This window comes from Spodoptera frugiperda, chromosome 7, assembly GCF_023101765.2.
Source record: "Spodoptera frugiperda isolate SF20-4 chromosome 7, AGI-APGP_CSIRO_Sfru_2.0, whole genome shotgun sequence".
NCBI lineage: Eukaryota > Metazoa > Arthropoda > Insecta > Lepidoptera > Noctuidae > Spodoptera > Spodoptera frugiperda.
The window spans coordinates 9,014,523-9,027,456 of record NC_064218.1 but is presented as its reverse complement, the minus strand read 5'-3'; the positions used below and the strand labels follow the sequence as shown (position 1 = coordinate 9,027,456).

At 34.8% G+C, this 12,934-nt stretch overlaps 1 protein-coding gene across 1 annotated transcript; it reads right to left on the bottom strand.

The window, feature by feature from the left end:
- Positions 1-89: 89 nt before the first annotated feature.
- On the bottom strand, positions 90-12,637 carry LOC118265880 (PX domain-containing protein kinase-like protein). Its single transcript, XM_050694905.1, has 12 exons — positions 12,302-12,637; positions 11,838-12,026; positions 10,828-10,924; positions 9,365-9,471; positions 6,760-6,876; positions 5,976-6,219; positions 5,180-5,422; positions 4,387-4,613; positions 4,180-4,192; positions 4,016-4,083; positions 3,751-3,850; positions 90-3,193 (listed from the first exon to the last, which is right to left on the bottom strand). Exons 1-12 carry the CDS (start codon positions 12,401-12,403, stop codon positions 3,069-3,071), a joined length of 1,632 nt encoding a protein of 543 aa, XP_050550862.1. The 5' UTR covers positions 12,404-12,637; the 3' UTR covers positions 90-3,068.
- Positions 12,638-12,934: the final 297 nt, after the last annotated feature.

Here is a 12,934-nt window from a genome sequence, read left to right as displayed (position 1 = left end):
ATTAGATGTAAGCTTACGAATGAAAAGAAACCAAGTTACAGTTTCTGTTCCCTATATTTTAAGATGAATGGAAAAATAAAAGCCAAATAATTATCGCAACTGTATATTTTCTTACTCTTACAACAAAATATATTAAACATTTATTTTTTTATAATTTAGGTACCTTACACTAGGACATTAAAGCTTCTACATAGATATAATTCCAAAAATAATTTCATAATAAACCAATAACGTAATGCCTGACCAGTCGCATATCACTTTGGAACTTAAAATTATATAAATTAATAACTTCCTACACACATATAAGATCTTGAATTAACTTATAGCTATAATAATTACGTTTTTCAATATTTTATTTTAAGTTTGTTCGAAAAAAAATCTATATTAATAAAACTAAAAGGTTGCATTGAATTTGTATAAATCGTTACATTGTACTAAATAATTTAATTGTTTGCTTGGTGATATTTTCAATCAAACTAATACATTTTTCGAGCACCAAATAAAAGAGAAGCAATCTTGATATACATAAAACATATTTGTACATAAAGACCACTAGGCACCGCATACGACGATCTTATATTGATAAAATCTTAGGTCGTTACTAGTTTAGTAGCCACAAATTGAAATTATCACCATACATGATAATCAGGTTTCATTGGGCTAATCTAAACTAAAATAAACACGAATATGTCGAAGAGATCTGATACATACTCATAATATAGGTGTCTTTGAATATTTTTCAATAATTTCTCCCTTCTCTATACATCATTCAGTTTTTACAAAAGGTAATAACACTCTAAAAATACCAACTTTTTTGCTATCTACATATTTCAAAATGAAACGAAAATGCACCGCTAATGAAAACAATAAATTTAATAATATCATACACATCTTTATTATTGTAAAATAACATTCAATTTTACAAGAAAATAATAGAGGTAAAAATGTTAAATAAACACTCCATTTTGATTTCCTCTCATATACCTCGCAAATCACATATGGGGTTATTAAATAATGATTTTCAAGCATATAATTATGATTCGTTTCCACTGCAATGTATGTGATGGAATACATAACTTAGATATACTTTTAATACCCGCAAGGCAGAGCTGTAGAGGTGCATATACACAATGTAAAACCCACTTTTCACCAGTTATATTATGTGTCCCATGTAATAGGGAGTAAGCCTATCGCCATACAGTTGGTACAATAACAAATTTCGTTCTATGAGTAAATAATGATAAGGAAATCATTTTAAAACATTCTGTACATAGAATACAATAAAAGAATACGTAATAACATAATTTCCACGCAAACTTTGGAATGAGCTTCTAATAAATCGATAGATTTACTTATTAAAGACTTATCACATTCGAATAACAATGTACAATTCCACTCCAATTATCAAGGCATTTTTCAATTACATTTTGATACTTTTATACCATGAAGCAAATACAAAGAGGAGATGTCATAACTGGATTTCCCTTTAACATAATGCGTGACACTTTATGGGGAGCGCGAGACGTTACAAACCACGCCCCTCTCTATTTTCCATCTAGCAGTCCCATACTACAAAAATGTTGCCAATTGTCCACATTCTAATGTGCCACTTTCTGAGCGCTTATAACCTATCTACACCTTTTTACTTATAATATCATTGGACAGGGCCGTTTTTTCTGTGTCACAGTGCACAATCACATTATGGCATCTCCTCTTTGTACTTGCTTCATGTTCTATACTACAAATGGTTCTCGAATCTTCCGTAACAATGCAGCCTCAGTTAATAATTGTTAATATGCTCAAATAACATACATCGCATGTCTGTTTGTACCGTTCAAACTTTAAACTTTCTTATTCTATATTTTTATAGAATAATAATTATTAATATGAATAGAAAATTCCAATCAATTTGTCTCCTTCGACCATGATGAAGTAATGTAAATAAACCACTATCTATGTAAGGACAAAATGTGGCAACATTTATATTAATACTTAGCTACCTCATTTAGCGACCGTTATAAAGAACTTTATTGCAATGCAACAAAGTACTTTCATTTACTTTCGATTTTGTATTGTAACAGCAAACGGATAAAATACATTTTAGAGTGACAAGGGTTTTATATCGACTTGAATACTTTAATTAGTTTCATGATTGCGAACTTGGTTCGAAAAGTAATCGAAACGAGAGCGCGTTTTGCTCTGATTGGTTGGTTTATTCGAGCCTGTCAATCAGAGCGCCGAACGCGCTCGTTTCGATTACTTTAAACGTAAAGCAAACTCATACTTGTGATGTATGTGGGTAATTTAGTATTAATATTTAGACTGAGTGGGTAGGAAGTAAATATCTGCTCGTCTAGGATTGTTAACCGCCGCGCCAGCCGGCGTATATAAGTTGTGCTTGTCGTACGACTGGGTCAATTCTGCTCCCAGTATCCACCTATATCTACATATTTCTCAATACTAAGGGTATAGAACTCTTGAAACACCATAAATTTATAAAAAATGAAATAACCTTACTTTTGAATCTGAACTCTGTAATATATTTCTGTGCTAAAACCAGATAAGTAATTATCCTGACTTAATAAGCTGAATTTACAAAACCGCCCAAAACGTAAACCAATTTCTTGCAAATTGCAATTTAGAATATCCATGCATTGGGACTATGACACCCATATAGAATACCTGCAGAGCTACACAATAGGGTAGATGACTAATTTTCATTTTAATGTCCGTCTTGTAGATTATTTTAAAATATTAAACACGTATTTTTATTTTCTTACGGTAACAAATACTTTCGAAGATATATCGATTTGAAATATCGCGTCACTTTTGAGTACATTTTTCACAAAGATGTGACGTATATGCTCCCACTCCTAAACTCTGACACGTTTTATGTAAGTATTGTTATCTTATACAACAAAATAAAAAAATACGTGTCTAATATTTTTTCATTACCTAACTGACGGACTAAATAGATTTTTAATTTTCATACCCCGTCATCATCCCTATTCCCCAGTTACATGTATAAATGCGTTATAGACCGTTATACAAGTTGTGTGGAGTGGGTCTCACCGCGAGTCCACGGGCCGGGCGAGGCGGGACTTGTCGAAGGCGCAGATTGCGGCTAGTAGCGAGGAGCGAGCGTCGCACGGACTCGCTGCCGTCTGGGAACCTGTGGCGCTTGTGTCGTGAGCTGGAATTAACAGAAAAGTATATTAAAATAAGTAATTATTAATGCACTAAAGGTGGAAGATATCAAACAATCTTTAAATAACTTCTGTATCTCTAGCTCATCCAGACGGCTTTGAAGTTCCATAGTTATCGAAATATGAGTAAATATTTGTGAAAGATTTTTCTAAACCTAGAATATATAGCATAGTCTAATAAGGGAAGGCGTGACTGCGTCATTAGTCGTGTGGTCGCAAGTGCGACTGCTGGACAAGAGGTCTCGGATTCGATTCCCGGGTCGGGCAAAGTATTACTGGGCTTTTTCAGTTTCTCAGTAGTAGCACGGAGTCTGGAATTGTGCCCAGTGTATGGCAATAGGCTCCCCCCTTATTACATGGGACTTATAACACAAATGGTGAATGGTACATTGTATAGCGGCATTACAGGCCGTTATGTGCACCTCTGCCTAACCCTTCGGAGATAAAAAGGCGTGATTTTGTGTGTAATAAGGTAAGGTAACGAGAAGCGGCGCCGCGGATACGTGGTACTTAATATAATAAATGTATAGTAGTGAGTACTGACAGTGTGCGGGCGGTGTGGGCGAGGACGCGGTGCTAGCGCTCTGTGACCGCACCGTCTCCGCCAGAGACGACGTCGACTTCCATAGACTCTCGCGCTTTTTCTGAAAAGAAAATACTCTATTTTAGACATTTCATCGTCGGTATGTTGAATTACGTCACATTCCGTTCTAATTCATTCAGTCTTCTAAACTATTACAAATATCAAAATCATCAAATTATTTATTAAAAAAAAAACCAATTTCTTTTCAAAACAAAAAAAAACTTACCGCTCTTCGCTTCTGTTTTTTAATTTCTTCTTCGGAGCCGAGTATCTCTTGTATACGGACTTCTCTTTATATTACTTCGTACCTGAAATAATAGATATTAAAACTATATAACATGAGAACATATTATCAAGACACTGATATCTCTTGTATACTGGACTGTGATTTCGCACTTCGTACCTGAAAGTAATACATCACAACATTTTAATTTACAACCAACTATATCAAGGAATCGACTATTTAGATACGAAAAAACAAAATACTACGCCACGATTTAATAGAAAAATTATTGATTTAGTGAGTATCAATGCTTGATACGAGAAGCTTTTTTAAAATAAAAACAATTTCAACTAAAAATACAATAAAATACATACCAATTTCTGTTCACTCTTCAACCTAGCCTCCATACTACACACGGCAGTCTTCAACTCCTCCTTGAGTGCGATGGGGAACTTCAAATGCATCCGCGCATCGTTCTGTGCGCCCATCGTGAGTCCGTTGAGCGGGGCGCGGGCAAACAGCGGGTGCTGCAACAGGTGCTCTAGCGACGGACCGCCGTGCTTACACGAACTACTCGATAGGCAGAGGCGGAGCACTGATTCTGGAATAGATATGGTACATGTTTAGTTGTATGGTATAGTCCAGGCTGCCTTACAAGTGGTCTGTAACAACGTCACGGCTTTTATCCCTGAAGGAGTGGGCGGAAGTGCATCTGCATTACAGCACGTAATCACTGTACAATGTACACTCAGCTTTCTTATGATGGTTTTACCCGACTCGGGATCGAACCCGAGTCCGGTAGTCGCACTGTACAACTATTGGATTATATCGAGGTAGTCACATTATTTAAGAAGAATTAAACCTCGAACTTCTTTCGTCTAAATATTTATTGTATCATACACAGAAGGAATGACATGAAGCTGAAGTACTTACATGGATTACAGTAGCTGCCGACTGTATGACGATCTACATAGGACAACGCCGTCAATTTACCCTGTAACACTTTGAGAAGAATGTGACGTGACATGCGGTGACGTCACCTTTACTATCAGCCAAGACCTCCTCAAAAAAGCACCGAAACAATGAAGCCCGCAACCAGTCCCACCCACATGGACATATACAACTGTCTTGGACCCCTAAGAAAAAAAAAAACATGTCTCTACAAACCTAAATCTTCATTAACACCATCAGGATAATAATCACAGTAGTACTCCGTGAGTGGAGCCCCGAAGGCCATTTCGTACAGAGTCCTGCCGAAGCAGTAGACGTCTATAGCCTCAGCGGTGGCTACTCGTCGTAGATGTAGCAGGTGAGGCCTGTAGAGGCACGGTACACCCACGAGAATATTCTCCACGTCCATTAGTAGAGCCTTCTGGTTGTCTATCGCTATGTTGCCCGGGTGGATGTGGCCTGGAAATAAAAAAAAAACTATTTGAAATAATCGCCGTACTCAAAGTCATTTAATGGTTACTTAACCACTGGGTTAAGTGTAATTTTGTTCCGAAAACAATTGCTAAGGACTGCCGTAATATAAAATCGTTACTAAGGAATAGTTTAAGTGATCATTAAATGACTCTGAGTGCGGTAGTAAAAAAAGGAATGCGTTTAAGTTTACCTTGTGAATAAATGGTAGCAAGGGGTCTTATGTTCGATAATTTGGTTTTGAAAAAGTATGTGAACTATGGGTATTATTAATGGGTTACCTTTTAGTATATTAGACAGAAAATATAATTTAAAAAAGAGCGCTATTTTCGCCAACAATTTGTTGCACAGTTTGGGGTGTTTTAGTAATAAGATAAATGTATGCACTTTTTATGAATAAATGATTATAAAAAAACGCATCAGCCTCACGACTTGATTGTCTGGCAAATATGTAGTAGGGCAGGTCTTTCTGTCACTTACGGATGAGTAGTTCTTAAATATGTACCCATAAGAGAAAACTATAGTAAATATATATACGTACCATGAGGTATGCCTTTTTCGTGTAAAAACTTCAACGCGTGCAATATTTGATATCCATAATGTGCGATCTGTCCTATTGTGAACGGTTTCCTTATCCTAGGGTTGCCATACTTCGCTAAATGACTCTTATTATACTCCGTACCGTAGAGAATGTCCCTCAGACTACCGGTTTCATGTATCCTCCTAACTACGTATGTTCCCGTTTCTAAATTATGTATAGCTAATACTTGGTCTATGTAAGGGTGCTGAAACAAAATAACATTAATTAAAACATGCTTAAGTATTAAACTTCAATAAGACATAGTAACCGTAACTGTCAAATAGTCTGAGCCTTGAGCGATGCGAGAGGGAGTTTCAGACTCGTACTTACTAAAAACCACCCCGTTCCTACTCTTGCTTTTCGAGCCGGAGCCGGACTACCTTTTTTGTAACCTGTGGAAATCCTCATGGATACCTTTTGTCTTACGATGTACGCCAGACAGCAGGTTATGTCGGAATCTTACCGACTAAAACCACACACTTTATCCCTGAAAACAAGAGGGTCACTAAGTACTCGAGTGAACAAACTTGCCAAGCCAAGCGGGCTTACCGGGGGTAAAGCCGCTAGGTAGTCGCAGCTCTAGATCAGTCCACAGCTCCGAATCAAACTGTCAAATAGACTTAGATTTTCTATTTTATGACAAAACAATAAAATCGATAGTTTATGCGTACACTGTTCTTATCAGAAAGATTTAAACCAAAAGATAAAATGTATTTTATTTCAACAGGAGCGATAATATACTCACAGATATATTTTGTAAGCTCTTGTAAGCGGTTTGTAAGTCTTTATCACTGAGATACCTGTCAGCACCATAGCTCTGCCACGACAGCATGCAATTCGTTCCACTCTCCGTATCCGTTACCTGGAACAATTAACATTAAGTATTAAATACATAATATTAAAAAATATATATATGTCAAGATTACACGATAGTGAAAAAATATAAATAGAAATATTTTTCTATCCGACTGTTTCAATAATTAAGTGGTCTCAAGTGCCAATGCTGCGTACGGCGCGTCACGTACCGCACGCGTCTCAAAGAGCCATCAGACCACCACAGATGAAGCCCAGTAGGACTGATGCTCAACCCGGAGCTACGGACTACCTAACGGGTTACTGGGACTCCGGCTCGAAAAGCAGGAGTAGGAAGGGGTGTGGTTTTCAGTCAGTAAGAGTCTGGCACTCCCTCTTGCCTCACCCAAGGGGGAGAAGTCATTCTAGAGTTTAAATGATGCACGGGAATCTCTGTGCTTCTACGGCATAGGCAAATGCCCACAAGCCTTTATTGAAAATTCCTATGAGTTAAAATATTATACGTCAGAAGTTATCACGGATGATTTGAAAACACGCGTCATAATGGGATTTATACTGTATCGATTACCACAAGCTATATGATACTGTGATAAACAAATAGACAACTGATGTAACAGCTATTTAACATAAACTGTTTTCCAATGATCTGAAAAAATACTTATATTCTTTTCATCGGCTTTTTGCAGTATTGTAAGGTTAATATTCTGAGACTAGCAAGTGATATAATAAGCTCATTAAACAATAATAAATAATTTTACTGAGCACATGTAATGACTTTACTGAGCATTGAAATAAAATGTGTCTGATTGAATTCGTTTTCTCCAAAGTCACTATAAACTGCATTAGATACATTAATTTATTTATTATTTATACTTTATATCTTATACTTTATATCTATGTACAAAAATCCATTGGCGGACTTAATGCCCGATGGCATTCTCTAACTGTTAGCTTTATTTATTTCCATAAAAAGTTTTCAAAATATCTATAAGTCCTCAGATTGTACGTCTCATTATTGTTTATTTACTTCATTAGCATCTCTGGAAGTATTGAACTTTTACTACATTATCGCCATTCCAGTACAAAGTGAAAGTACTTTGAACCTTATTGCGTAGTAATATAAAAATGTCTAGAATACATTTATCTCTTACGATAAGCCGTGCGAAGTTATTATGATTCATGACAATGGATTCTCTTTGTATCAAGCATCAATATGCTATTTTTAGGGCACCTACATCGCCATTTGCGTTTAATGCAAGGAAAAATATACATATTTTTTTATTCTTTTACAAAAGGACATACCTAAATAACTAAGGTTTACACTCTCGCGTTTTTAAAGTGTGCTTTTTTGCAGACAGAATTTGCTGAAGATTTATTTTATGTAAGATTCGTAACAATTGGCGGTACATTGTCTCTGCCTATCCCCATGGGAGACAGGCCGATAGTTATGTATGTATTCATTTTTCACAAAAAGGTTCTAATAAAAAGCTTCCCGTAACAAAAACCAACATAAAAATAAAAGTAATCAGCAAGTTCAACCTTGTCATTTTATGCTTAGCAACATGTAATAGGTACATTTTTATTTATTTATCTAAATAATATAATTTAGTTTGGATGCTGTATTTTTGTTTAATTTTCCTTACCTAAAAACAATATGACGCAAACAACACTAGAATAACATTGCGAACAGGAGGGTGTTAATCTTGAAAATATATAAACAAAGTATGTCAGTAGGTGACCAATTACACGGTAATACAGAACAACTCGGCATGTGACAGATTGTTATATTTGCCAGTACATTGACCCCATTTAAATCACAAGACACCTATCAGTGCGATTTTCGTACAAGTGTATAATAGAGTATACTTAATACTTTGTTTTTCTTTTAAATAAATTGTGGAATAACAATTGAATTTCAACTTTATTCATATTGTTTATTAAATTGAATTCAGAGTGTCCTCTTGGTGTCCTGATACTCAATACTTTTCTTAGTATTCTGTCTCTGCATCTCTTCAAAACCAATTTTAAAAGTGCTTACTACAAATTATACTTTAATAATAACGATATAAAGCTTATTTTCGATAATCATATTAGTTGGTTCAATTCAATATTATCATTGACATTTAGGAAGCTATCAAGGGCGTCCCATTCGGTAGACGGATGAAGGAACGTCACAGGATCTTTTTTTGGAAGTTTATTAATCAGGTTTGATACATACAGCAGATAATAAATTATATAAATACTAGCTTTTGTCAGTGGCTTCGCCCGCGTTCCCGTGAGATAAAAATGGCTTATGGGTTATTCCAGACCATAATCTACCCCTGTTACAAATTTCATCTCGATCCCTTCAACCGTTTTGAAGTGAAGGTGTAACAAAGAAACTTACGCATTTATAATATTAGTAGGATAAACAAGTGCTAGACACCGATGTATATTACTTATTATAAATTTTTCGACCTTGAATTTATCCTATTTATGGCTTCGTTGAGTTAATATACGCCCACAAAAACATCATGCTGTATAAGTGAGTAACTTACTAAAAAATAATGTTTCCGTATCCGCCAGCCGATGTCGTGCAGTGGACCCTTCAGCTCGAATCTACCGTCGCCCCGCAGAGCGATCGACACAGTCTGAAGAGCTTGTTCTGCAATAAATAAATATAGGACACGTAGGACTTTTGTTTTGTATTTCTGTAAGGAATATTATACATATATAGGACCTTTTTTTAAGGGGACAAAATCATCCAGTGACTTCTCCCGCCTTGGACGAGGCCAGACGGAGTGTCAAACTCTTATTGACTAAAAACAATCCCGTTCCTTGTCCTGCTTCCAGGATAAAAGGACCTGGGTTTTATTTACCTCTATCTTTCGAGTATTAAGAGACAAAGATGATTATCTATGCATAGGCTTATTCATTGTGGATCAACTATATCATAAATGGGATCAATTTTGACCTAATGGTTCAATTCCTGACATGTATCAAAATTATATTTCTTTTCGTGTTTCGAAACCTCAGTTTTGTCTCTCCTAAATGTACCAAGGACGCTGTATGTAATACATATTTCTTGCAGGTTTCTATGAACAAAACAGCTGTGTTATCCATCAGTCAGTCACACTCTCAGAAAGCTACAGATTGATTGATTGCTTTAAATTAGTCACATGACAAAGTAGGTTCTCCTAGTATTCCTACATCTACATTTAGTTCAATATTATTCAATTGACCACTTTATTTAGCTAGCTATATTTATATATTATCTGTGACAAGCTGACCACTTATAAGAGTGGAACTTATACTTCTTTTGTTAATGAAATATATTCGGAATACTTTTTTTATTTACACATTAAATTATTTCTACAATATATTTAAGATACATATTCAAATATATATTTAAAATAAAGACCAGCTAGCAATACAAAGTATATGAGAATTCAACAGTTTCAGATCATTTGCAGCCTTGACCAATAAGTGTAGGTTTACATTAACACGATAATATTACTGAAGGTAAACTATGATCATAGTTCACTCAAGTAAAATATAAATAATGATATTTCACTTAGTTTCACATAGCAAATTTACTGTTTCATTTGATATGGCGCAAGTGTGATTTTAAAGTAAAATATCTCAGGTGTAAATCTTGGATTGGGTAAATTATTTTTTGTTTTCTTTTTATCAATTTTGGTTTAGGTTAAATTCTCAGTAATAGCAGCTCAAAAATACACTAGTCTACAACTTATGTGCTAAGAGTGGGGATTATGGCAACCCCTTTTAAAGAAGAGGCATATAGTCAACAGAACAGTGAACTATCACAAGCTCTTAATATTGTGTGGCACTACGAATTTGACCCATATTACATGGGTCTTAGAACACAAATTACTAAATGAATGCCAACTCTTTACAAAACATAAATTATAAATTATAGGTAGTGAGTAATAGGAGGTGAGCCTATTACCATATACTGGGCAAAACATAAATTAACATTATATCATCATTGTTTATTTACCTGCCATATCCAATGAGTAGTTGCTAGGGTCCAGGAAACTCCTCACTTGCAGTGATAAAGCTAACACCTCATGTTTCAATACCTCATTTATGTAATTCTGAAATTAAATATTGCATTTAGGACCTCTTTCATAATGACTGAATAAGTTACTGTTACTTTAACATACACATATTTTGCCTATTTAAGTTTGGTCCTCCACAAATAACAATTTATCAAATGTCTAGATTTAAAGTAATTTAATTTAAATAGACAAGTAATGTAAAAATGGGTATTGGTAAAATTGGATGGGGCTGACATATAAAGATATGGCTTTTATCTTTGATAAAAGCCCCTAAAAAGATTCAGATAAAAAAAACATATTTTGCCACATTTACTTGAAAAGAAAAAACATACTGCCATACATATAATAATTACTTAAACTATTCCTTTTGTATTGAAAACAATTGCTAAGGACTTGGTTCAGTAACCATTGAATGAGTATGGCAGTTAGACTTTTCCAGTAATAATACTATTCTTTCATTCATAAGGATGGTGAGGATATATTTGTTTAGAAATGAATAAAATCATAATAATTATGAGTAACATGATACCAGGAATACATGTTGTTTGGGCAGTAAAATATTGGTAGTTTCCTTAATGAATCATTCATTCATATTTATTTATAATTTTATGAGCTGAGATTAGTACCAGTGTAAATAGGATTATGAGTACTTTACAATGTAGTGTTTCACAAAAATGTCTGTGTCTAATGATTTTTATCAAAAAAATCATGTTTCTGTGGAAATATTGTGCAATATTATTTAAAACAGTAGCTTGGATACAACTAGATACAAAATATTAAGTTTCATTAGTGAATAAACTTGAAATAATCTGCATAATCAACTAATTCCTTTTAAAATATTATAAATTTTATTATTTTCTACATCACATAATGGCAGAAAATGTGATGTGGTTTACAAAACCTGTTCAAAGGAGTTCTGAGTTTAGTAAGAAGAAATAGGAGTCCAAACCTGTAATGCTATTTGTCTCTCAGCAATAAAGGCTGGCTGCATGTTGCCAATAAGTTTCTTTGGTGGTAGAGGCAGGTCAATGTTGGCCTGAACAAGACCTGCATGTAGGGCTGCAAAGTCCCTGTACCGACGGGACACATTCCAGCTGACATCTTTCGTAGGACCGCGCTGAACGCGTAAAATATACTCCTGCAACAAAATGCCATTTTTTACACCCATAATATACTCGAATTATCATGTATCAGTAACATGGTGTTATGATGATTAAAGCTGTGTATTTTTAAAACGCCCAAGATAATGATTTCCGCAGAAATCATCCGACAAAACAACACCCTAAAATCTGTTGTTGTTAGCGATTTGCGCTTTATAAATACAACTTTTTACCTACTGATGTTTAAGATGATGAAGTAAGAGGTCTCCGCAACAGACCGTAAGATATTTAAAGAAAAAAAACGATTACTTACTGTGTGTTTATTAATGTTTTGTGCATTTTGTACGGTGCAGCTGAGTTTCTCAGTGTCATCTATTAGAGCTTTGGTATGCGAAGTTTTTTCAAATATAGCCATCGTGCCCGATATTTAAAAAACATTAGTCGGTAACACAATAAGACAAACACCACTAAACATTTTGCTATCACTAAATAATGTAAAAGAAATTACGAGTCGTATCAATCACTGAATTTAGTTATGTGTATTCCAGGGACATGTGACATTTACAAAAATCTAAATAACTCTTCTTATCTTCCTAAAATGATGAGAGAGAATATTCTTGATGCTAAATATGTATAAACAACATCACAGACATAGGAACGAAACTGAAATCATTATGACATTTGACAGTGTAGCTGCTGCAGCTGCTGTCATCATGTGACAATGACAGTTGTGGTCGAGTTTCAGCTACAAGCAAAACGGAATGTTTAGCCTTACTTAAGCCTTATTTTTTTATTTACAAGACACATTTTTACTATTAGAGTAGATGACCTTTTCCAAGAGGTTTTTTGCTTGATAAAGTCATAAATAATATATTTTTGAAAGAATGGAACCTATTCATAGACAAATTAAAAATTTCTACTCACCCAACTTCCGTTTCATACTACG